The following is a 25,537-nucleotide window of genomic DNA, read 5'->3' on the forward strand; positions in this document are numbered from 1 at the left end:
ATGGGCTTCAGCTGGACCCTGGTAAGGCAGCATGCCAGCTACCAGGACATCTCCATCCCAAACATCCCTCGTTGCCTCTCATCCACCACCTGGCCGCCAGCCGGGATGGGGATTCTCTCCTCTTTAACCAGAGACATGATGAGCTCTGGAGGCTCCTCACGAATGTCTCTTGTAACTCTGTTCACTGACCTGGGCCATTAGCACATCAAACGCTCCACCTTCTGTTTCAAGCTATACTAACAGCAACAATAAGAATTTATTTCATTTCCAGGTAAGAAATCGTAGGTCACACAACATATACAGGAGTAAATTACAGGAATCTAGTCAATCACAGATTCTGCTGGGTGTAGCTTAATTCATACCTTTGGACTGCCCCCCAGCTAAGAGATCCTACTTAGTCCCTGATCTGTGAAACCCAAATCCTTTTGGCCGAAGCTGTAAGTACATCTCCACTCCCCGAGTACACATGTGCACATCACGCACACATGTGTGTGCACACATCTCCACCCACGCAGAGTTCTAGGTCAAAACCAAACCCACGGCAGCCATCAGAGTTCTGATCTGGCCACTCCCTTGACTGACCTTGATGGGTGGCCTGGGGACACTAAGGGTGGATAGGGCCAGATGAACAGAAAGAGGAGCTGAGACCACGCCAACAGGATGAAGCTTCTTGGGTACGTACCAGAGCAGGAGGGAGACCTGAGCTGGTGCTCTCTTGTCTACTGGGGGTGGGGGTGGGGGTGGGGGTGGGGAGTGAGGGCAGAACTTTGAGGAGTGAGCCACCTGGAGGACAGAGATGAAGAAGTGAGTTGCTGGGGAGAGCTAGGTGGGGCTGCACCTTCATTGCCTCTGGACTCTAAGAGCCAGCGCTGGATCGGGTCCCAGCTCTCTGTTTCTAAGTATGACTCACTCTCCCACTGTCTCCTCCTGCTTAAGCCTCAGTCAGCCTTTAGCTGAAGCCTTCATGCTGCAGTCTCTCTCCTTCCATCTTTCTTTTACTCTCCCCTCTCCACCCCCTTCTCTCTCTCCTTGTCATATTCTGCTCTCTGCCTTTCATAAAGACTTTGCTGCAAGCTGTGTGTCCGGGATGGAGGGGTGTGCAGCGGTCCCTGGAGGTCAGTTGGGAGGACAGATGCAGAAGGGTGGGTCAGAAGGTAGGGTCCAGGGAGCAGCCAGACGGCCAGGGGTGTGGGGAGGGGGTGGGGGGCATCAGTGAGCTCTGACCTGGGTTTAGCAAATGCAAGGCACCAGTGAGGCAAAACTGGCAGCCAGACAGCCGTCCAGTCCTTCCTTCAGATCCCCCCAGCCTCCCTCAGCTGGGGTCACTCAGGTTGCAGGAAGTATCTTAATCCTTCACTTTCTGGCTTCTTCAAGGTTCTGGGAGTTGCTGGGCTCCTGGCAGCTCGCTGCAGCCCCTGCCTTTGGTTTCTTCCCAGTCTTCTCCCATGCCCACCCTCTGCCTAAGCCTGCCTGTTCCATCCATGACTGAGAACCCTTCCCTGGGTCTCCCGATGTTCCATTCTCCATCCACCCAGCCAGCGGGACTGCCTGCCTCTCCAGAGCCAGTTAGTGGCAAGTCTGGATGGGACCCGGACTCTCTGGATCCTGGTCTTTCGCCCTCTCCGCTTGTTAGTATCGCCTCCCTTTACCGCCCAAACTGCTGCTTGGTGGCTACGAATGGTCATTTTGTAGGAAATAGCCTCAGAACCATTCATCTAAGTCAAGCAGAAGTGAAGCTAATTTACTGCAAAGTGTCTTCTGTTTGTTTGGTTTGGTTTGGTTTTTCTGCTGGTGGTTTGGAATCCTACTGGACTTGGGACATTGCTTTTCCTGTCTCCAGCTACACAACGGTTTAACTGAGATTTACATTAAGAAATCTCATAACCTTAGATGAGGCTTCAAACACACATAATAAGGAGGACTGAGGATTTCAAGGGGCCCCTTTGAAATCCCAGTCAGCTCCAAACCCCTGGTGGTTCTTCCAGGGATGGGATCCCAGGTATGGGGCTGGGCATCTACAAGAGCCCAGACTCCAAACAAACCTTTGAACAGCTGAAGCACAGCGCCCTTGACAGGGCCTTTCATACCCCCTCCCCTCACGCAAAGTGCACACGCTTGCAGCATCCTGGAGGGACATTCTGAATGCATTTCTGTTAATTAGCCAAAAGGGCAGGATTGAAAGATGCTGTTTTATTCGCTTTGTTGCCTTTCTTTTCCACTGAGGTCAACACCACCAGGCAGGCTTTGTGTTGTCTCAATGCCTAGAACAGAATCTGGAACATCAAAGGCACTCAGCAAGTATTTGTGAAATAAAGGAGCGAATGATGGCTCCATCTCTTACATTCTGAATTTCTGTAATCACAATAAGAGACAAAGGCCAGAGTCCATCTGTGCTGCCCCCATCCTTCCATCACCAAAGAGAGACCTCCAATTCTACCAATTCCACTGGGAGATGATTCCTACCTCCTCAACGTCCTTCCTTTCCTGGCTTGTTTTTCTTTCCATTCTTGCATGTCCCCAGCTCTCCTGCTAGTAACACATGTGACCCTGTTTCCTCTGATGTTTCCAAACTACCATCCATGCCATTTTCCCTTCAGTTTGTATCTGGTGAAAAAAAAAAAATTTCCTCCCAGAAATGTGACTCAGAGATAATCAACATAAATGTCATGCAAGGCCATGGGGAATTTCTCAGCCATTAGTCACATCCCTTCTGCTGAGAACCTGGGTTTTAGTCAAGGCAGAAAGTTTGAAAACCAAGCCCTGGAGACACCCCCTTCCTCCTCAGCCCCATGTGCATTGGCTGCAGGAATCTCTCCTTGTCACTCCCATTGCTGCCCTTGGCCACATCAGGTGAAGCCTCAGGCTCCTTTCCTTTCCCAGCCAGCATTGTGGCTCCCCAGCAGGAAGGCCAGCTGCTCCTCATCTCCAGCAGCTGCGGTTGCCACTGCCCACAGAGGACAGGGAGGCATAACCCAGGGCGGGCTCGGGGCCAGGGCACCTCAGCTTCCCACTCCAGCTGGAAACAGAACATGAAAGACACAGGTTGGGAAGGAGCCGTGGCCACCGAATTCAAAGGCTGCGTCCATAAAGTTAAAAAATAAATGTTTTCCAGCATTTAGATTGCTCTGCTTTCCTTATTCTTTTTCTTTTTCTCTCAAATTTGTAGAATAGATCCCAACACGTGAATCTGAAACAAGAAGGAAAGGAAGGAAGAAAGAAAGGAAGGAAAGAAGGAAGGAAGGAAGGAAGGAAGGAAGGAAGGAAGGAAGGCAGGAAGGAAGGGAGGGAGGGAGGGAGGGAGGGAGGGAGGGAAGGAAGGAAATATAAAAGTCATCAAAATACACAGGAAGGTGACATCCAGGCATATGCTACCTAAATAGAAGGCAACTAAGACTGCACTCACACGTGAAAGGCAGTGACAAGTTGAGAAATTGTTTTCCAGGTCATGGGAAGGTCACTGACAAGTTTCCTGGTCTCCAGTAAGTAGAAAAATGATTGAGGCTTGACTAATATTGTGTGGACCACCTTGAACAAGAGAAGCAGGACAGCACGGGGTGAAGTGCACAGGCTGGGAGCCAGGTAGTTCCTGGGTTCAAATTGTAAGAAGCAAATGAAAGAAACCACGTGAAAAGAATGATCCTGCCACATTAATAGGCCTTCCACAAGTAACTGGTGGAATGAATGAATGAACAGGTGAATACTCCTCGGGCGCCTGGGGCATAGGGAGGTGCTCACGTAATAGCAGCAGAGGCTGCGGCAGCAGCAGCAGTGATCTCTCCCGAGCTCATTGTTGAAAACCATGGGGATCCCTTTCTGTCACTGAGCTGGGGTTTAACCGAGAGGACACCAGAGGGCAAGAGGAAGAGGAGGCTCAGCTTCACCCAGAGCATCTCCTCCCCCGGTGAGCAAGGCTGGTGACGGCCACATCACAATGGTACTGACAGGGACAGCAAAGGGGCACTGTCTTCAGAAAGGGCAATGTCTAAATGGGTGCAAACCGAGTCAGAACCCCTCCAAAGATCCCAGAGGGGTCTTTCGTTCTGCCTGGGGACTTTCTTGGCAAGCACTCATGGGTCGAAGGAGCTATCTCCTTTGTCCTGTTTCTGCATCACTGCTCACTACCGACAGAACCTCCGATTTCAAGAGCAAACCTTAAAATTTAGGGTGCCTTCTATCTGAAGTTGGTTAATTTATATGTCAAAATGTGGCAGAAAGTTTCCCAGAGCTGGGAGAGAATCTGAACATTATCCAGGCTACCCTGCATTAGCCAAGACCCTGTATTACTCGAAAAACCCATCTCAAACTACTTCAAGCCAAAGAAGAAAGTTTCCTGGCTCACAAAACTAAACTTCCAGAAGGCAGAGGTAGAATTGGCTTTAGGAACTGGTAGGACCAGGAACTTAAAAAATGGTCAGAATTCATATCTTAACTTCTGGCAGTTCCAGGCTCATACCCAAGCTCTGAGATGTTCCAGCTTCAGTTTTTTCATCTGTATAATTGGAATATTAACTTTCCTGTCTACCTCACATCATTATTATAGTGATCAAGTGAGAAAATACATGAGCAGAGGTACCATATATAGTCTGGGAAAACACTTGTTTAGAAAATGCAAATTTATTCCAGTTAGGTTAATATATTATGGGATAATTTGAGCATAATGCAGATTTCTCACGGCCCTTTTGTCTGTGAGAAAAACTAGGTTAACATAGAAAACTGCACCCAGATGAACTGAGTCTTGTAGGAATTCACAAGATGCACCCAGGCACACACTTCACACATCCACCCCCTCACTTGAAGCTGTGTTGTCCTCTACCCACCCTACTCACCCTAACCAAGTGTGTTGTCCTCCAAGGTTGTGTTTTGCTATTCTTTCACAGTTGTGAGCTTTTCTATATTTGAAAAGAAAAAAAAAAAAAAACAACTCATTCAACACTTGAAATATATCTGAGAATCCTGGTTCAAAAACGTCAAACAGGTCATGAGAAAGGAAAGCATAGTGTATTGAGGAGAAGCTTGAAGTGAGAAAGCATTTTTAAAGAATCAAGAGAACACGTGACATTTCCCAAACAACAGGCATAAAAGAATCTGCAATGCTGTGACGAGGAAAGAAACCTCTATGGATGGAACTCTAAGTGCTGAGAAATCGGTAAGAATAAGAATTGAAGAAATGGAAGAGATGGAAAGATGAGCACTGTTGAGACTGAAAACCTAAGGGTGAAAATTGGGGGACGGCCTTTCTCACAAAGAGAACGCACTATTTGTATACAAAGATCTTCATGGAAAAGGCCATATTCTGCAGAGGTGGTACCTTCTAGTACTACGAGTGGCTACTTGGGTGTTTTCAAACATTGCTACAATCTCCCAACCTTCAGCTGTTAGACTAAGCACCAAGTGCAGATGAGAAAGCTGTGAAAGACTTTCCAGCAGAGACACAGAAGTTAACTGAAAAAGACCATACATGGATTTAAATTTTCAATTTTGATGAAGATGGTATCTATTATACCATAGTATAAATGCATACTTCAAAGGGCCTATACTTCAAAGACAGACAAACAAGCTCCAGGATTTTAGGCCTGCAAATTTTGATAACCATCCTTCTCTCACTTTATAATAACTTGCAAGCTGCAAAGCCCACTTCCACAAGAAAACTTCAGGTCCTTTTCAATATAAAGGACCATATTTATTGTAGTATTTATATATTTCTCAATCATTTAACATGTATGAGACAGTGCCACCATTTTTATTAGATTCTTATCTCTCTTTTTTAATGTCACTGACAAAGTTTTTAGGTATTGTACCCTTGGCTCCATTTTCGCTAATACCTGCAGTTTTTATTGTGTGATTTTGCATAGTGAGGTGAGTTTTAGGAATGCATGTGTTGTGGTATAGCAAAACTGACTGTACTGTAATGAAATATATAAATGTACTGGGATGTTACTATCTGGATCTTTTAATTCCCACTCAACCATTGTTTGGCTACTATAGGCTATAGGTGTGAACCCCTAAGTTAAACTTGTCTCTCCCATCTTGGACCCCAGGACCAGAACCTCCCAAGATCCACTTCATTCCTTGAGGTCCTCAGGGCTGAATCAAACGTCTTGACAACCTTACACTGTGCAGCTTCTTTTTGAAGGACTCTCCATAAATACCATTTGTCCTCCGGCAGCATGTTCTTTCATCTCTGACTCCATCAATCTTATTCTTTCTTTCTGAGGCTACCTGCTAGAAGTGTTGTATGTCCGTGTGGTTCCTATTATTTGCTTTCCATTGAACAAGCACCTCTTCACCTTCTCCATTATCAAGCAGCGTTGCCTGAGCTGTCAGGACCGAATAAAAGCTGGCGCCCTTCCTGGGTAATCAAGGGAGCAGCCCTTGAAAGCTAGCATAGTGCTTATGTGACACACACACACATTTTCAGAAGGAGCCTGGGTTATGGGCTGGGCATCCTCCAGACTGCCCTTGGCCTGTTCAGAAAGGCTTGGCTCTTCTGCAGGGCTCTGCAAACCTGTCTCTGCAAAAACAACTGAGACCAGCCCTGCAGGAGGTGAGGAGAATGGGATGGAAATCAGACCCATGGCCACCTAGAAAACCACATTTCAACCACTGCCATTTGTGAAACGCTTTTCCTGGGGAATTTTATTATTCTTTCCTGACTACCTAACACATGTCAGAGTTTGGAGAGTTAAGGAAATCCCCCACTGCGTAAGCTTTATTTTACTTTAAAAAGTGAGTTTCTAGGCCTTCCTGTTTCTAAACTCCAGTAGCTTTGTCTACATAAGAATGCCACTGTGCAGTTCAGCTAAGACAACCCAAGAATGAAAGGTGTAAATTATGTCACTCCAATGAGGCAGAAACTTCAAAACTGTTTAAGTACGAAAGGTGGAGATCAATAGAATCCTTCTGAAATCTGACTTGCTTTAATCCCTTAGTTCAGCTGAGTTGTGTGTGGTTTAGGAGTAGTTTTCAAGGGGATAACATTGAACTTGACTAGCAATTAAGAGAATTGCTTTTGATTCAGAATTCATCTCCTGACCTCTGGACATGTGGATGCTTCAGTTCTAACTCACAGACCACAGTAACGTAATACCAAACTATATCTACCGCCAGAGTGAAAAAGGTAGCATTTACAGCCTGAAGGAAGGCTGCATGTTAGGAAGGGTGTTTGTGGAGAAACATTTGAATTAGAAGTTCATTGCTTTTAAAGCAAGGTCAGACATCTACACTGAAGGTCAGGGATTTGCCTGGGAAAATCCCTGCTTGGAAAGAAGGTAGAGTCTGTAGTGCCAGGTTGCGTGGGTTTGATTCTTGGCTCTGCCATCGATGAGTTGCCTGACCTTCAGGAAGTCACTTTCTGTTCTTTATTTCCTTATGATGCTTTCCAAGCATCATAGGAACTCCTGACTGATAGGTTATTTTTAAAATGCATTGCAGAGTTCATGGAAAACCCAGGTACACAGTAAGCACTCAATAAATGTTTGCTATTTTTTAACCATCTCAAACTACCCTGTGAACAGTTTAGAATAACATGTAGTTTTATTCAACTGTAGACACGGGGTTATTTGTTTAAAAGGTGTAATTCTCCTAATAATAATAATACCTTTCTCATAAAGTTATAGTAAGGATGAAAGGAGTTAATACATGCAAGGTACCTGGTACATAGTGAGCACTCAATAAATATTACGTGTTTTGAGCATCTCAAACTGTATGTGACTAGCTCTAGGATAATATTTGAAGAACACTCAAAAATATTTGTTCTGATTTTATAAAAGGTGTAGCCCTCAGTCCTTTCTGCCTATTTGGGTCCAAATCCAGGTTTTGGTTCTGATAAATGGCTTATTTTCAACCCTGAGTTCACGAGGTTGTACTTGCAGCAATCACAGCCGAATGTTGGTTGTTTATGTTGAAAGGCGAGAGGGGACACACAGAGCAGAAATCTATAGAAAATACATCAATTCCCCTAAGAATCTGCTGGAGCCCGCTCCTCCCAGCTTGCCAGAGCTAGTTTTGCACATTTCTTCCCAACTCCTCTGTCAGGGGCTCCTTGTTCATGTTGGGAGCCTAAAATTAGTGAGTTTACACCATGCAAATTGGCCCATGCCACAAACTAGAGATTTATTTTCTGGACAGCCATTCGCGAAACATTTACTAGTCCATGCTGCAGGGTGGTGCCAGAGACTTTGTTCCCTCTTGTCTGAATGCTCTTTCCAGGGATCCTCCACAGGCTAGGGACCATCTGCCACCTCTGCTGCTGGCTTCCCTGTGGGGGGCCTGTAACCATCTGGCCCTCTGCAGAGCTGTGGTCCTCCTGACGGGCTGCCTGCCTTTTCCCCAGGAGAGGAAGAGGCAGGATGACTCTTTCCCTCTTGCCATTCCTTCCCCTCAGTCACCACGAGACTAACACACAAGCTGCAAGGACACAGGCAAATATCTACCAATGGGTTAATACACTTTTAGAAAGAAATTATAGTATAAGAGGGACAAAGGCTGAAGTTGAAGTCAATTTGGACTTTATGGATTCAGAGCCCATCCCCAGAGAGAAAACTTCATCCCCTCCCCTGGGAAAACTCTACATCTACTCCTACCCATAGGGAGAGGTCTCACTCTCAGAATGCTTACAGAGAGCTGCAGTTTGAAGGAATCTCTCCCCAGTCACCTTCAGCAGAGTGGACACGAATGCTTACCGCCACCTCTAAGCGTGGGGGGCAATGGAGACGTGAAAGCATATCTGTAATGTCGTGGATGAGGGTGGGTGCGAATCCTTGAACTCAGGTTTGCTTTGCAACATTCCCACTGGTGAAAGAGATACAGGACTGCCAATTTGAGACTCATTGACTTCTTAAAGTAAGTACCTCTCCAAAAGACAAATATTAACTTTTCTCAGAAACACTACAATCTAAACCAGTGGTTCTCAACTCTGGTTGTACATTAGAATCACAAAAAAAACACTGATGCCTGGGCTTCCCCCAGAGTTGGGTTTGGGCCCAGCCATTATTATTTTTTAAGATTTACCAGGTGAATCTAATGGGCAGACAGATTCGGAAACGACTGGTCTAAAACCACAGAAAAGAATAACAGTTTCTTCACCAGCAGGCTTGGCCTAGGTGCAGTGGGCCTCTATCCTTAGGTCAAGGTGCCCTCTTGATCACCAGGGCAAAGATGTGGTCTTGATTAAATTCTTTTAATTCAGCAGTCCCCCTCTGATTGGAGTGGGAGGGAGGGGAAGAGAAAGATTACCAGTACTACCAACATGCAGTTTACTTAGTCATTAATCTTTCTATTTTTCCTAGTGATTCAGACATGAACTCAAACTTTTTAACTACAAAAAGGTAGCACAGCTAATCAACTTGAGTTTTGTGTCTTTTTTTCCAGTCTTTTCTCCCTTTGAGGCCCTACTCATCATGGTTACAAAGAGAACCAGGAGCACAACATTGTAAATCAACTATACTTCAGTTAAAAAAGAAAAAACCAAAGAGAACCAGGAGAGAAGAGTGGAAAAACCCCTGAAGATCTGGTTAGTTGACAACTTGAATCATTGCCATGGTTACAGTAACTGTCCTTCGCCAGTATGCACCTTCCCTTGGCTGGACAGATGGAGAGTTTTCATAACTACTAACACCCATCTCAGAAAATGAAATATCATTGGTCCAAGGCACCCCAAACAGCATTTTCCCCGTCCTCATTACATTGACAAGTGCCCCTGGAAATTTCTGTAGCTGTTCATCCCAGACCAGCAGCAATTTCTACTCCCAAGACCTGGGCCCAGAATTCATTGAGTTCCTCATTGAGTTCAGTGGGGTCTCCAGCAGCCTCCATTCCCTTCCATGACCAGCACAGCCCAGATGCCCCACAGTGAGGCTCCCCGGAAACAGAGAGTTGAGTAGGTGGGAGAATGGGGTTTGTCCCAAAAAGCCAGAATTAGAGTGGAGATATTCTACTGAAATTGCTCAAAGTGGGAAGAACCAGATAGCCAAACTGGAACAGTCTGGAGGAAGAACAGAATTTGAAGATGGGAACCCTGAGGTCTAGGCGGATCAGTGGAGCTGAAAATGAGAGCTATCTGCTACATTCATGAATGAGGTCCAGCCACAGTGGGTGCCCTAGCAGAGGGCAGTGGGTTCCTTTCAAAAGGAGGCTTGGGGGCCTGTCCAATATAGACTTGGACTACTCTCAACAGTCAACAGAATCTCTCATTTCTCTGATAATTGATTTCATTTCCAGGAAAAAAAAAATATGAAAACTTCCCTATCAGTGAGACAGTTGAGGTACAAATACTGAAAGCACATTCATATTTGTGGAGACAAACACAAGGGTTTTGTTTCCCATGTAAAATTTAAACAAAACACCAAAACAAAAACAGTTCTGTTTGGAATGTAGTCTGTTTGAGGTCCCTGAATGTTTTGAATCCAGCCCTAAACCTAAAGTATGTTTGGCTAGTTCTTAATTATTAAAATTTGGGGTAAATTTGAGGGAAATTTTATCATACATCTCTGATCCATTTGCATTCAACTCACCAAAACAATATTTAAATCTTACTTCAAGAAATCTTTACAGACTCAAAAAACAGGAAGTTCTATTTTACAAGGAGTAAACAAATTTAAACACCAAGCTGTTCTCATTTGGTGGGATTTGCCTAGACCAAAGAGATTAAGTGCATTCTAAACATGGCAAAATACAGCCCTCCTTCCATACCAGACAGGAGGAAAATTTTAAATATAGGCTTGATTTGCGTACAAAGCTTTGTTCATATCAAACTGGAGTAGAGGCTTGAAAAGCATGAAAAATTTCTGCTCTTTGTGTTGTGGTTTCAATCTCAGTTTCTCATGGGATTCCACGGCACTGGGCCAGTTTTATCATTTTGCTGGACTCAGGTCTCTTGAGGAAGAGAGAGTCCCAGCATATGTCACTCTCATAAAAATATGCTGAAGCATTTTATTCATTGACTACAGTGCCTAAAACTGCAATAATTTATTTTGTCGTGAATTGTAATGATCATGCAAACTGCCCTGATGCATTTAAAGAGAAAATATATAAAATCCCTAAATGATTTTCGATGATAGCCAACTCATTAACTTTTTTTTTCTTTAGTCGTTCAGCTTTTCCACTGGGAAAGGATAAATAGATGCTGGCATTGCAAATACCAATGAGTTTAAGTTCACTGTTTGATTGACCAGATGATCATTAATTTTTGAATCCTTAGTCTCTTAGAAACTACATGAAATCCAAGCACAAAAACACTAGACTTAAGTTCAAGAGGTAATGAGTAATGACAATATCAGAGGACCAGCCAAAAGGCTGGAAGGAAAGGAAACACGAAGATGAGTGTGAAGCAACAGATTATTTATCGAGGGCAACTTTTTAAAGCTCCAACAATGTGTAGGTTCTATTATAATCAAACCCAATACAGTAGATTGATTTCATTAATTGCTCCAATTCTTTACCTTTGCCTGCATCTACACAATTTGCCATGCAACTTTCCACTTGTCAATCTGATGTGAAGCCCTATCTACACCTAGACACTTTTTTAAAAAACCAGCTTTATAGTTATAATTTATATACAATAAAATTCACCCATTTAAAAATGTATAGTCTTATCAGTGTGATTAATATATACAGTTGTATAATCACCACCACAATCAAGATACAGAACATTTCCATCACTCAAAAAGTACTCAGCCCCTGTGCAGTCAATCTCATTTCACCATCTCCAGCCCCAGGCAATGACTAATCTGGTTTCTGTTACTATAGCTTTGCTTCTTCTGGAATTTCATATCTGTCGAATCAGACAGCATGTAGTCTTCCACATCTGGCTTCTTTCACTTAGCATAACGCTTTTGAGATTCACCATGTTGTTGCATGTATCAGTAGTTCATTTCTTTTTGTTCCTAAGGAGTATTCCACTGTAAGGAAATACTGCACCTTGTTTATCCATTCAACAGTTAATCGATATTTGGATTGATTTCGGCTTTCAGCTACCGAAAATGAAGTTTCTATATACATTCATATACATATCTTTGTGTGGACACATGTTTTTTTCTTATGTAAATATCTAAGAAGTGAATCGCGGGGTCATACGATAAGTGCACATTACATTTTATTAAAAACTGGCCAATTGTTTTCCAAAGGATTGTACTATTTCACATTTCCCATCTGTAATGGAAGAGAGTTTTTCATTTGCTCCACATCCTCACCAACACATGGTATTATAAGTATTTTTAATTCCAGTCATTCTAGTGTACATATAGTGATACCTTATTGTTTTTAATACACATTTCCCTAAAGATGAATAATGTTGAGCCTTCTTTCATGTTCTTATGTACCATTTGTAAATCTTCTTTGGCGAACTGTCTGTTCAAATCTTTTGCCCATTTGTTTCTCATTTATTACAGAGTTGTAAGAGTTCTTTAAATATCCTCACTACAAGTCTCTTACGATACATTTTACAAATATTTTCTCCTAGTCAGTAACTTGCCTTGTCATTTTCTTGCCAGTGTCTTTTGAAGAGCAAAAGTTGATAATTTTGTAGAAGTCCAGTTTACCAATTTTTCTCTTTCAAGATTTTGATTTTTGTATTTTATGTAAGAATCTTTGCCTAATCCAGTTCAATTTCTTTGTCTGTTTTTTTCTAGAATTTTATAGTTTAGCTCTTACATTTAGGTTTATTATCTACTTAAAATAAATTTTGTATATGATGTGAGATAAGGGTCAAGTTTCATTTTATTTCCTTATGGACATCCAGCTGTTTTTTGAAAGGTCTCTCCTTTCTCCATTGAATTACATTGGCACCTTTTTTGAAAAATGATTGAGCATGTATGTGTGGGTCTATCTCTAGATTCCCTATTTTGCTCTATAATTCTGTCTATCCTTAGGCCAATACCATACTAAATTATGTAGCTTTATAGTAAATCTTGAAATCAGGTAGTGTAATTCCTCCACACTTGTTCTTCTCTTTCAAAATAGTTTTGACAATTCTAGGTCCTTCACATTTTGATTAAAATTTTTAAAATAAATGTCAATCTCTTAAAAAAATCTGCTGGAATTTTGATTGGGATTATGTTGATTCTATATATTAATTTGGGAAGAACTGAAGTTTTAATATTACTGAGTTTTCTGACCATATATGGTATCTCTCTCCACTAATTTAAATCTTCTTTCATTTCTCTCAACAGTTTTATATTTCAATGTATGTGTTGCACATATTTTTTAAAATTTATCCCAAAGTATTTCATGTTGTTAGATGCCACTGTAAAAGTCATATTTAAAATTTTCCATTTCCAATTATCTGTGATTAATAAAGACACAATTGATTTTTCTTTAATGAATTTGCAGTGCTTCAACCTTGCTAAACTTGCTTATTATTCTTGTAAATCTTTTGGTAGATTCTTTAGGATTTTTCCACGTAGACAATCATGTTGGCTATAAAGACAGTTTTACTTCCTTTTGTCCAGTCTCTATGATTCCCATTCCCCTAGAATCTGCATTACAATGTTGCATACAAGTAGTAAGAATGGTAAGAGAGGACATAAGCTTAGGGAAAAATCATTGTGTTTTACTACTAAGTATAATGTTAACTATAGTTTTTTCACACATGGCTTTTTATCAGGATAAAGAAGTTCCCATCTATTCCTAGTTTGCTGAGCTTTTATCATGAATGAGCATGAATTTTGTCAAACGCTTTATCTGCATGTATGGAGATGATTATTTAATTTCGCTTTTTCATTCTGTTAATATAATGAATTGAGGGGTTTTTTTTAGTATTAAACCAACATTGCATTCTTGAGATAACCACCGCTTGATCATGATGTATTATATACTGATGGATTTTATTTGCCCAAATTCTGCTAAATATTTCTGGGGCTACGTTATGAGGGAAGTTGGTCTTTGTTTTCTTTTGTTGTAATGTCTTTGGTTTTGGTATCAGAGTAGAGTTAGCTTCATAAAGCGAGTTAGGAAGTATTCCCAACTGAATTGTAATAGTTACCCTTTAACCCTTAACATCAGGCTCATCAGCGAAGCCATTGATGCCTGCAGTTTTCTTTGTGAGAAAGATTTTAAGTATAAATTCAATTTCTTTAACAGGTATAGGACTATTCACATTATATTTTTAAAGAGTTCTGGTGGTTTGTGTCTTTCAAAGAATTTATCTTATCTAAATTGTTGAATTTATTGGCACAAAATTATTTACAATATTCCTCTATGATTCTTTTTGGTTTATTGGGGAATAAATGGCATAGAGGGAAACTTGTGCTTTTTATGTATACTGCTCTATGAATTTTAACAAACTCATGCAGTGATATAACCACCACTACAATCAAGACATAGAACATTTCCATCACCCCCAAAAGTTCCCTCACACTCCTTTAGAGTCAGTTCCATCCCTCCAGGTCCCTTGCAACCAGTGACCTGATATCCATCTGTCCATCTATAGATTTTCGTTCTCTATACTGTCATATATCTGAAATCATATAATACATAGCCTTTTGAATCTGCCTTCTTTCAGCTTAGCATGCTCTGTATGTATCAGTAGTCCATTCCTTCTCATTGCTAAGAAGTATTCCATTGTATGGATGTACCACATTTGGTTATGTATTCACCAGTCAAAAGAGATTTGGCTTGTTTCCAGCTTTGGCAATTGTGAGTAAAGGTACCATAAACATTTTTGCACAGGTTTTTGTGAAGATATATGCTTTCATTTATCTTGGATGAATATCCAGTTTTTCTTCATGTTGTTTGAAGCTTTCTTATTAAGTGCAAACACATTTAGGATTATAATGTCTTTGAATAATTTACTCCTGACTCATTAAGAAATGTCATTCTTTGTCTCTGGTATTATTTCTTCTGTTGTGGACCAATATACTGAGTTCACGGAATAGTCTATTAAAAAAATAAAAAATCCCCAGAGGGTTCTGGACAGTCTTTCACTCCAAGGAGTGAATTGAGATCAAGGTTACCCTGTTTATCTCAGACTGGAGCTACAAAGCAATGCTTGAATCACCTTCAGGTCAGAGCCTAGCCAAGGAGAAATCCAGTTGGCAAGAAAGCACTGAATTGCCTTGAAATATTTTCAAATATCACAGTCTTGAATCAACTCAAACCAACAGGAAATTAAAATTCATTGAAAACTCCTATGTCAAGACTCACAAACCAGAATGAGTCAAAAATGAGATGATGAAATGTTAGGACTGATTTGTGAGGTTTTGGTTCATGAACTTTTTGGTTACTTCCTGTCTTCCTCTCTCTTCTGTTTTCCTCAGTTTCTTCTAAACTTTTTGCAAATTCAGGTAAATCATGCCTGGCTGTGCCCATGATTTCCACAAACACTGAGGACAGAAAACTGTCCTAACGTCCTTCTGTCATTCCTCCCTCCCTCCTTTATTTTTCTCTCCTCTTGCACCCCCCTTTCTTTCCTCCTTGACATTAAACATTTATCAAGTGCCCACTATACATAAAGTACAGTGTGCAGTTGCTTTCAAAATTTTTGATCATGAAAAGGAAACACATTTTTACGTCAAAACCCAGCATCCTCACCCTGTGTGTGTGTGTGTGTGTGTGTGTGTGTGTGTGTGTGTCTCCCCTTCTCTTTCTCTGTCACTCACCTGGTTTGAGGGTGGTACTGTATCTGCCAACAGAATAGTGGACATCAGTGAAAGGACTTGAGGCTCAGTGACTCCAATCCAATTGGTGTGGAGCAGAACTCACATACCGTTTTTAAAAGCTGCCCAAGGCCTTCCCTGGTGGCACAGTGGTTGGGAGTCTGCCTGCCAATGCAAGGGACGCGGGTTCGCGCCCTGGTCTGGGAAGATCCCACATGCCGCGGAGCAACTGGGTCCGTGAGCCACAATTACTGAGCCTGCGCGTCTGGAGCCTGTGCTCCGCAACAAGAGAGGCCGTGACAGTGAGAGGCCCATGCACCGCGATGAAGAGTGGCCCCCGCTTGCCACAACTAGAGAAAGCCCTCGCACAGAAACGAAGACCCAACACAGCAATAAATAAATAAATAAGCTGCCCAGGTGATTTTAACATGGAGTCAGAGTTGAGAGGCACTCAACTTAATAGTGTTCAAGGTCTTTGTATCTCCTTTCTTGGGTAACTGAGGTTAAAATATTGAAGGAATTGGTCCCAAGTCACCTAGTGAGCCAAGACTAGAGCCCCAATATTCTGTGTATCCACACCCCACTTCTACATGCCTAAAGAGGCTGAATACACAGGCAGCTCAGTGCCGTCTACCTGGCATGGCCTGAGAATGCCATCTTCTCTCTCGCTGTAGTCTTTAGGCACTGTATCTACCATTCATATCTCTGCTCTCACTTGCTCTTAACGTTTATACTATCAAGAGCTCACTAATAGCTGGGAAACAACTTTAAAAAGACCCAGACTTTCTCAACTAATCGGCATTAATCACTACCTCTGGTTAAACTGGCTGAGACAAAACCCAGAGCCGGGCTTGTTCTTTTTGTAATTGGTGAGACTCCACGAGGAAGTGCAGGCGATGTGATGTCCAGGCCTGTTCCCCGTGGGGTAGAACCAGGCCGAGAGCAGAGAGGAGGTGAGAACACACACATCTCCCTCTGCTGATGTCCAATGACAGGGCCAGCCTGCTGACAGCTGACGTGTCTGGTTCAGACACTGGAGCTCAGGCTGGGGTTTAGATTCCCTGGAACAATCCACGCATAAGGAAAAGAAAACACAAACGTGATTTTCTTTGACACTTTCCCCCAAGTTCCTTTTCCATTATTATTGTTAGAAATTCCAGAAAGAAACACACTGAATTAAGCATTACATACATTCTTCTCTGGAAGAGAATAGGGTGTGTGGGTTTGGGATTTATGATTAAAGTTCTTGTGTACCAAGTTACTTGGTAACCCAGGGAAAGCCAAAGAAACTCTATGCCTTGCTTCTCTAGCTATGAAATGTGGTCAACACGTTGACTTCAAAGGCCAGGCTACTCACTCTAGCCTTGCTCGAATTGTCCGGATTGGATGTTGGGATGGTCGAAAAAGGGGTGGGCTCTCCCCAGAGGAAGCTGAAGTGAGCTGGAATGCCAGGCAGGGTCCCGGCAGGAGGCAGATGGCACACTCACAAGGGGTGACGGAAGAGAGTTTATGAGACGACAGTTGGCAGGTGTGTGGGTCAACTAACCTGCAAGGATTGATGAAGCACCCAGGGGCTGGGAGGACAGTGCCTTCCCATCCTCAGGCCTGAAAGGACAAGGAGAGGAAGTACAGCCTGGGAGTCTGGTGAGCCCTGTCACTGTAGGAGCTGAGGTCTTCAGTGGAGGGATGCAGCCACCGCCAACCCACAGCCCAGCAGGGAGGGATGGGGGAGTACACACCCCCGCCTCCCTCTGCCGTGATCTCCCACTGTGCTTCCCTCTGGCTCAACCCAGCAGGAAATGAGGGCAAAGGAGCCCAGCTGATGCAATCCATACAGGCCAGCTTCCCAGGACACAGAGCAGGGTGGACAGGGGGAGAGTGGATCCAAGGGGCAAACAGAGAACATTTAGCGGAGCTGGACAAACAGCCTCCGAGTCCGCCAAGAAAAGAACAAACCCCAAAATACACATCTACTATATACATACCTCCTTCGATATTATATCATGACGCATGACTGTTAAACAGGACTACGTAGGCAAAAACACATGATCAACCATAAAGACCTACACATATTCCTATTATTATTATTATCATTATCATGATTATTCAAAGGGGGCTTAGAAACCCCCTAGTCATTGGATGTCAGGGCCTGAGCAAATACAGCAATTTAGCAACTGTTAGATACAGAGGTTGTTATCGGGCTTCATCCAACCCTGCTCTGCTGCATCTGGCCCCCCTCTGTAACACCAAGTGGCCCCGTTGGAAATTCCAACAGCGTAAGCTACAGTCACTCTGCCTGCCCGCTGTTGATTTTCCTCTCTCCTCAACTCCCGCAGGGTGGAATGTCAGCTGAGTGGCAGGGAGCCTGCTCACCAAGGGGTTGGATGATTGCTTTGGAAACCCATCCCTCTACTGGAATTTAATAAAAACCACCCATCAAACGCAGGGTGGGGGTGTTGGCTCTTTAAACGATGCTTTGCTTTAAGGAAAAAAATATTAATCTGTGCCAGTAAAAGAAAGAGGAGAAAGAATCTAGTTATTCAAAGAAGGAAGAAAAAATGTTTTTAATTTAGAACTTTACTAATTTCATTCCCCTGCTCAAAACTCTTTGATGGCTATCATTGCTGAGGGAATAAATTTCAAATGCTTTAGCCTGAGCTCTGCCCTCAGCTTTTTCTACCCAAACACTCATTACTCTCCTTCAATTATGTTTCTTCCATCAAGGTGATTGACTCAGAGGACATTTTCTGGGCCATTCCAGGTGTGTTCCCACACACAGCTTTTCCACGCTTCAGACCAGTGGTTCTCAACCTAGGACAATTTGCCTCTTAGGCGACATTCGGTAATATCTGGAGATCTTTTTGGTTGTCACAAGTAGGGAGGGGAGGGTTCTACCGGTATCGAGTTGGTAGGGTCCAAGGAAATTGCTAAACATCCTACAATGCCCAGGACAGCTTCCCACAACAGAGAGTGGTACAGCCCCAGATGTCAGTAGTGCTGAGCTTGGGAAACCCTGCTCAGGACCATGTCTGATGTCCTCCCACTCCCCACATCAAAATACTGCCCATTCATCAATGTCTGGACCTGCACTGTCCAACAGCATAGCCACTTGTCACATGTGGCTACTGAACTCCGGGAATGTGACTAGTCCAAACTCAGATGTATTGTGTCAAATACTCATCAGCTTTCGAAAAACGAAAAAAGGAACGTTAAATGTTTCATTAATAATTTTCATATTGATTACATGTTGAAATGATAATATTTTTGGATCTTCTGGGTTTAAAAATATACATTACTAATTTTACCTGTTTAATTTTGCTTTATTCATGTGGCTACTAGAAAACGTTAAATTTATGTGACTGAATACTATTTCTATTAGACCAAGGACTGGCAAACACTCTGTGTAAAGGGCTCGATAGAAATATTTTAGTCTTTGGAGACCACATATGGTCTGCCATGTACTTTCTCCTTCTCCTTGTCCTCCTACAGCTCCTCTTCCTCCTCCTCCTCCTCCAACCTTTCCAAACTATAAAAACCATTCTTAGCTCCGGGGCTGTATAAATGGGGCGTGGCCCTAGATTGAGCCTGTGGGCCACAGCTGGTAGACCCGTGGGGATCAATGAGCTACAGAAGCAGTCTTTCCCTCCTTCTCTTTCACAATGAACTTGGACTTCTCCACCTCATTCCTCCTATAATTCTGGTGTCTACGTCTCAGTCCTTTCTAAACCCATGGGTTCTGACAGAGCTGACACCATCTTTCCTGAACACAGATCCTCCAGAGAGACTGGCAGGATGCCTCACCCCAAGCATTCTCAGAAGAGGGAGGCAGCTGAGCTGTGACCAGTGCCAAAGATCTCCGTGACCTTCCATTTTCCTTTGCTCTACCTGGAGCTAGTGGTAGAACCTAACTCGGAGTGAGTGTGAGGACTGATGGAATAACAGACAAACAGAACACTCAGAACTTCGCACGAACACAGCTGTTCTTCTCATTGTTGCTCTTATTTCTATATGAGTAATTATTGTAATTACTAAAAATTAAACATTTATTGAGCTCTAGAGATGAGACAAATGTGAAAATGATTCCTGTTATTCTTCTTGTTGTTACAGTTATGTTTTTAAAACCCAAGTGTTTGTGAATTGAATTATAAACTCTATAGATGTATGGTCTACTGCTTCTAAAAACCTGATTGTTTTTCCAGGGAGTTACACACACGCATGGATGTGTATATGTTGGCAGCTCAGAATTAACAGAGTATTTTTTTAGGTTCTGAATTCCTCTCAAATGGGAACGAAGTGTTCTCCTGACCCTTCCTACACTCCATATTACTGTCGACATCTGCAACTAATTGATGATCTATAAGTCAAAACTGTGACCAATGCAAAAAACCTTTAGCCAAGCCTGCCTGGGTTTGGCTGACCCCTCCTAATGTATTTCAGATTAAGACTAAAACCAGCCACCTTTTAACCATTCAACTGAGGACTGAACAGTAGCAGGGGATATTTATCAAACATCAAATAATCACCTGATCAGATAACATGCTTACCAGTGAAAATCTAATTTAGAGCATTTAAAAAATTTCATCTGAATTTTTAAAACCCAGACCTTTTTGAAAGGTACAGAGAAATATATTGTCAGCATGCAATTTGATTGATTAAAGTCACCCTTTAAGCCAAAAAATCAAATTATAACCATCTGAATGTCTTTGTAGTAAAGGAATGACACTTTAAGAAGCAACAGGAAGGGGCAACATAGTATTTTTGGTAAAGAATTTGGGCCCTGAAATAAACAGACCTGAGTTTGTGTCCCTGTTTTGGCATTTTCTAGCTGGGTGATGCTGGACAGGTTACTCAACCTCCCTGAGCTTCTGTCCTCATCTGTGAAATAGGCACAATAGAAGCTTCCTTAGGGGAATCGTTTTGAGGATTAAACGTGATCGATTTAAAGGGAAGTATCTATTTAAATGGCAAACTAATGCGTTTCAAACATTAGGAACAAAAAGGTTACAAAATGTACCGTCTGAACAAGTAAGAATATATTTTTAAATTTAATTATATAAAGGCAATGGACTTGATAGACTATTTTTGTGTTTACTAACTGGCCTACCCTGTGCTCTTTAGGAGAAGGGTTCAACAGATCTCTCTTCTACTCACATTGGCACCAACTACATAGAGTTGCCCATTTGAGAAGCAGCTTGTTGCAAATCAACAACCACCTTCCAGCTGAGGGCTCATACAGAGCTATTTGCTTTCTTGGCCCAGCATCTCAGTTCTGGGGCCAGTCATCCCAGCTGCCAGTCATGGCTACCTGTTGCCAAATTTCAGTTTCATTCTCTCTGGAAAATGATGGCTTATCTCTTTGAGATTTCCCCAGGGCAGAGCCAGCCTTTTCCGTCATACCAGCCTAACATACTCTCCAAATCTGGTTAAAAACTACTCAGCTATTTCCACGGGATGTGGTAAAGTCAAACAAAGAAACAGAAACTTCATTCTAAAATAAAATTTTGTTCATTTTTGATCGACACAATGCAAAAGTGGATTTTGAAATGATGGATATTTATGTATTTCTAAAGTATTCATAGCTTGAGAATGATGAGGAAACTTCCGGTTTTTTTCATTGCCATCTCCTGCATGTCTCAGGCTCTGGGGCAGGCATCTGTCTAACTGTAGACATTGCCTTCCACCTGAGCTGCTACTTCTTAGCATTGAACTGCTAGCCTATGAAACGAGGCGGCCTGACAGCCTGACACCTCTGCAGATGCAGGATCTCCAGAGGCAAGGATGCAGGCACAGTGGCCATATTCTCTTCAAAGCGACAAGCTCCAGGGCTGGAAGGTTGGTGTGCATCAGCCGTCCTCCAACTGTGGGGTTCTGAACTGACTCAGAGTGCAGGTAAGTGCACCCACCTCAGGTCCACACCCAGGCCTCCAGGCCCCTCTGGCAGCTGCACCACCTCCAGCTGAAGACCAGGCCACCAAAGAGCCCTGAACATGATCCTCTGAGGCCACACTTTGGAGGAAAGTTGTCTTCTTACACCTGAAGTCACTGACGGGCTGGGCCAGCCTCTCTTCCGTGATCAGGGCAGGATGCGTCCCTGGGGCAGTTGAGTATCACAGGTGACCAGCACCCTCACCCCTCCAGCACGCCCTGCAGCAGGGGCGGGAAACACAGCTACTGACCAAGTGCCTCCAAGGTGCTTAGGCAAGGGGCTCGAGATTTGCGTATATCATCTCATTTAATCCACAACAACAGAATCCTTGGAATTAGGCATTTTTCTCCCTATCTAACAGCTGAGGAAGTCGAAGTTCGAGAAGGTTAAACCATTTGCCTTCACTGGTCCTTCAGAGCATAAGTGCCCGAGTCCACACTAAGGTTGACCAGTACATTCATACTCGGATGGCTACAACAGGCCAGGGCAAGCCGGGGTGGGGGGGGCTCTCAAAATTGTCCCTTGATGGCTGCCAGTGGCAGGGTCTCCGTGACTGGGTCTTTGTTCCAATGTGGAATGCACACGTGCACACACACACACACACACACACACTATAGGGTGCCAGAGTAATATGGCTGTGAGGTTCTGCTCTGAGCTTCCTAACTCAGAGCACTGGAGTCCTCGGCTTGGCTTGAATTCCTTCTGAGCTGAGAGCTGGCCAGGCCTCAGAAACACAGGGCCGTCCATCACTCAAGTCTCAGGTTTGCTCCTTGGAGAGCCGGAGTTGACCACAACTGCCTTGGCACCGTTCCACTGTGAGCGAGTCACAAAACTGGCATTTAAGTCCGGGGCGGAAAAAACACCCCAAGCTTGTTCGTTTTTTTCTGACAGGTGCTGGAGCCCATGAAAGGTCAGATTCCAGCTCGCAGTCACATCCTGGCTTAGCCGGCTCCAGGCACACAAAGGCCCGTCTGTCTCACCCAAGCACGGGGAGTGGGGACCCAGGCCAAGGGCTTAACATGGCTGCCTGATGGCCCTCGCCTGCTGATCCGGCCCTTCATGGGCATGGGCCTAAATGAAGCATTGGGAAGCCCAGCTGCCGAGGACGTGTGAAGCAGGCGAAACGAAGAAGAATGCAGGCTTTTTTCTGATTTGTAATTGCAAGAGATATTAACCCCCCGGCAGCCCATGAATCCATAGCCCACATCCAGCCTGCTGTGGATCATTTGTAAAAGCCCTGGGACGCTGCTATTTTAAGTTCAAAGCCTTGTGGGGCTGCAAAATTGAGTGAGAGCTATCCCTCCAAGCCCAGCAAGGATGTTGGGAAATGAAGGAGTTTGTTCTCTTCCTTGCTGATGCACCAGGGATAGCTTGGCATTGCGGTGTTATTGGAACAGAGGGTGTGTGTTTAAATGCACGTAGCCTCGTGCTTTCAACCAGGAACATTTGTTTTTGCAGCCTTTATGAAAACATCTCCCAACTGACAATGGCTCCAAGGACCCACAGTCCTGGATTTTAAGTTCCTCCTCAGCAGCTGTAGGCCAAGGTTCTTTAACACGTCTAACTTCTTCAAAAGATGGTCACTTTACCAACTCTCCAGGCTTCTTTAGTCATGGGATTCCTTCCCCTCTCCCTCCCCCACCTTCCCCATAACTTTACACCAAACTGTGATACTGACAGGAAGCCAAAAGTCAGAGTGGCTACTGCACACCACCCCTGTAAAGGAGCCTGGAAAATCTTGATCTTATAAGAACCTCGTTTGAAAGCTCCTGTCAAATAGCAAGTTCATAGTACCAATAAAATCCTTTTAACCAAGAAAAAAAGAATAAACCTGCTTATGGAATAAAAACCAGTTGTTTCGGGATAATTTTGCCCTCCTGGTTAAGAGAATCTCATCCTAACAAGAAACCTTCTCAGTAAAATAAGCTGAAGGCTAGAAACTGGGGCCTTGCCTCTTGTCCTAACTGTGTCACAGAGTTATTCTGGGGCAAAATGTGTTCATACTCAGAAAGGGGGAGCCCCAGCTTTCGAACAGGGTGAACAGCAAGACACTTACCAAATCTCTTCCTTTGTCCAACCCTCCTCCCCATGTGTCCTTAATATCCCTAAAAGCCCTGTCCCTGCTACACGTGGTTGGTAAGGTTCCATCCCATACACTCAACCAACAGTTTGACTCAAAGAACGTCTGCTAGTAGCCTCTGTGAAAAGCTGAGGTGTCCTTGGGGCCTGTCCCACGGCCACTCCATAACTGAGTCTCCCCACCTCTCATTGGGGAACAGAAATACTTACAACCCTAATAAGCTTATGGATGGTCACACCTACTATGTGCACACACTGTGCTAAGCTCTTCTCTGGCGTGGTCATATGATTCCCTCACCACTCTGTGAAGTAGGTATGATTCATCTCATCTTGTAGAAAAAGAGCCGGAGGCTCAGAGAGGCTCCCTGACATGGTGGAACCAGCATACAAACCCACATAAAGCTGACACAAAAGACTGTGCTCTTAGCTACCATGCTGCAATGCCTCTCGTCCCAACTATAGCTCTTAGGGATAAATGGTCCCCAGTAATCTTTTCAGAGAATAGTAGAAAATACTTTGGTCAAAATAATTATCAATTACTGGGCTCTCCTTACATGCTGGGCACAGCTAGGAGCTTTGTGTAAATCTCTTATAACATTCCTGCAGGGTAGCTGACATGTCCCCTGTTTGATATGTCAATGGCTTGATGGACATGAGAGACAGGGCAAAACCCTGAGCTTGATCCTAGAGTAAGAGGACCTTAGCAATGTAGCTGGACTGCGTGCAGTATAAAATCTGGCAGCATTCAAAAGACTATGGAGTCAAAAGACTCCATCGCTGGTATTTATTATTATCAGAAATAATAACTGGCATTTATTGAGATGAAATGCCACATGCTTTAGGGTTCCTTTCCTGGGGGGCTTGTGTTCCCGCTTTGGGGATGTCAGCATTCCAAAACTGTGATTCCCCAGACTGCCTGGGGCTCCACACGTACATGTGTGCATGTGTGGGTGCCTGAATGTTTGCGCACACACCTGCTATGTGTGTCTGTCACACTGCAGGGAGCTTTTCCTCATTTAAACAGCCAATTAAAACCCACTTTGGCGCTTAACGCATGTCACTGCTTCTTGGCACTCAGCTGCCTTCCCAGCAGGCCTTTAATTTGATAAAGAGCTTCTAATAATGACTAAGAGAGGCCCAGTAAGTTCATTAAACCTCGTCCTTTATTTTGCTTTCAAGGTGTGCCTTCCTTGTAAAAGGCCCAGGGTCTGTGCTTGCAAATGACTTTAGACAATGTTCCATGCTTCAATGAGAAAAGTATGTCTGTCATGTCCTGGCAAGTTACACTTAAAGTCTCAATTTCAGCATCATGTCAGGCTTTCACAGAGGCCAGAAGCAGATGGAAAAAACCTCTGCACCCAGTTGTATGGCAGCCAGAGTTAGCAATGGAAGATGCATTTCCTCTGAGAGTATAATGCTGAAAGATGACCTGGCTGTCATATCAAACTCCATTTATCCCATTTCTTTAAAGTAATCTGAGAGTCCAGATGGGTTGTATAAACAGAAGAGGAGGTTCCTGGGAGTTCGCTAGCTTAATGAAGCCCGTATGTTTGACTCATGTAATAAGTATTTAATCACGCTGATGAAATTCATTTAAACCTCAGCCACACACGCTGTTGCCGAAGCCCTGATAATGCCCTACATCACTCGTGCTAGCAGTGCTGGAGCAAGATAGGTGAGACAGAAAGTTGGTGACATTCCACATAGTAAATGGGCTTTGGAGGGTAGTGCAGGGGAGAGATAACGAGCCATGAGAGGCTGACTTGGAGCTCCACTGCCTCTGAGGCCTTGAAGTTCTGCTCTGCATTCACCCCTGGTGAGGTGCTAAAGGCTGAGTAATAATTCACATGTCCTCTCTGCTAAATTTCTGAGTGGTCAGTGCAGAGAAGATACATCAGTTTGGAAGCTTTCTGCTGCTAGTAACAGAAACCCCAGACCAAAG

General features: G+C 43.5%; 1 protein-coding gene across 1 annotated transcript in view; it reads right to left on the reverse strand.

Annotated features, from left to right (window-relative positions):
- Nucleotides 1–4,846: 4,846 nt before the first annotated feature.
- Nucleotides 4,847–25,537, reverse strand: part of SLC38A6 (solute carrier family 38 member 6) — a 146,946-nt gene continuing 126,255 nt past the window's right edge. The window contains exon 16 of the mRNA XM_067028383.1: nt 4,847–4,889. Coding sequence (XP_066884484.1) covers nt 4,872–4,889 — 18 coding nt within the window. The 3' untranslated portion in view covers nt 4,847–4,871. The remainder of the gene's footprint in view (nt 4,890–25,537) is intronic.

This window comes from Kogia breviceps, chromosome 3, assembly GCF_026419965.1.
Source record: "Kogia breviceps isolate mKogBre1 chromosome 3, mKogBre1 haplotype 1, whole genome shotgun sequence".
NCBI lineage: Eukaryota > Metazoa > Chordata > Mammalia > Artiodactyla > Physeteridae > Kogia > Kogia breviceps.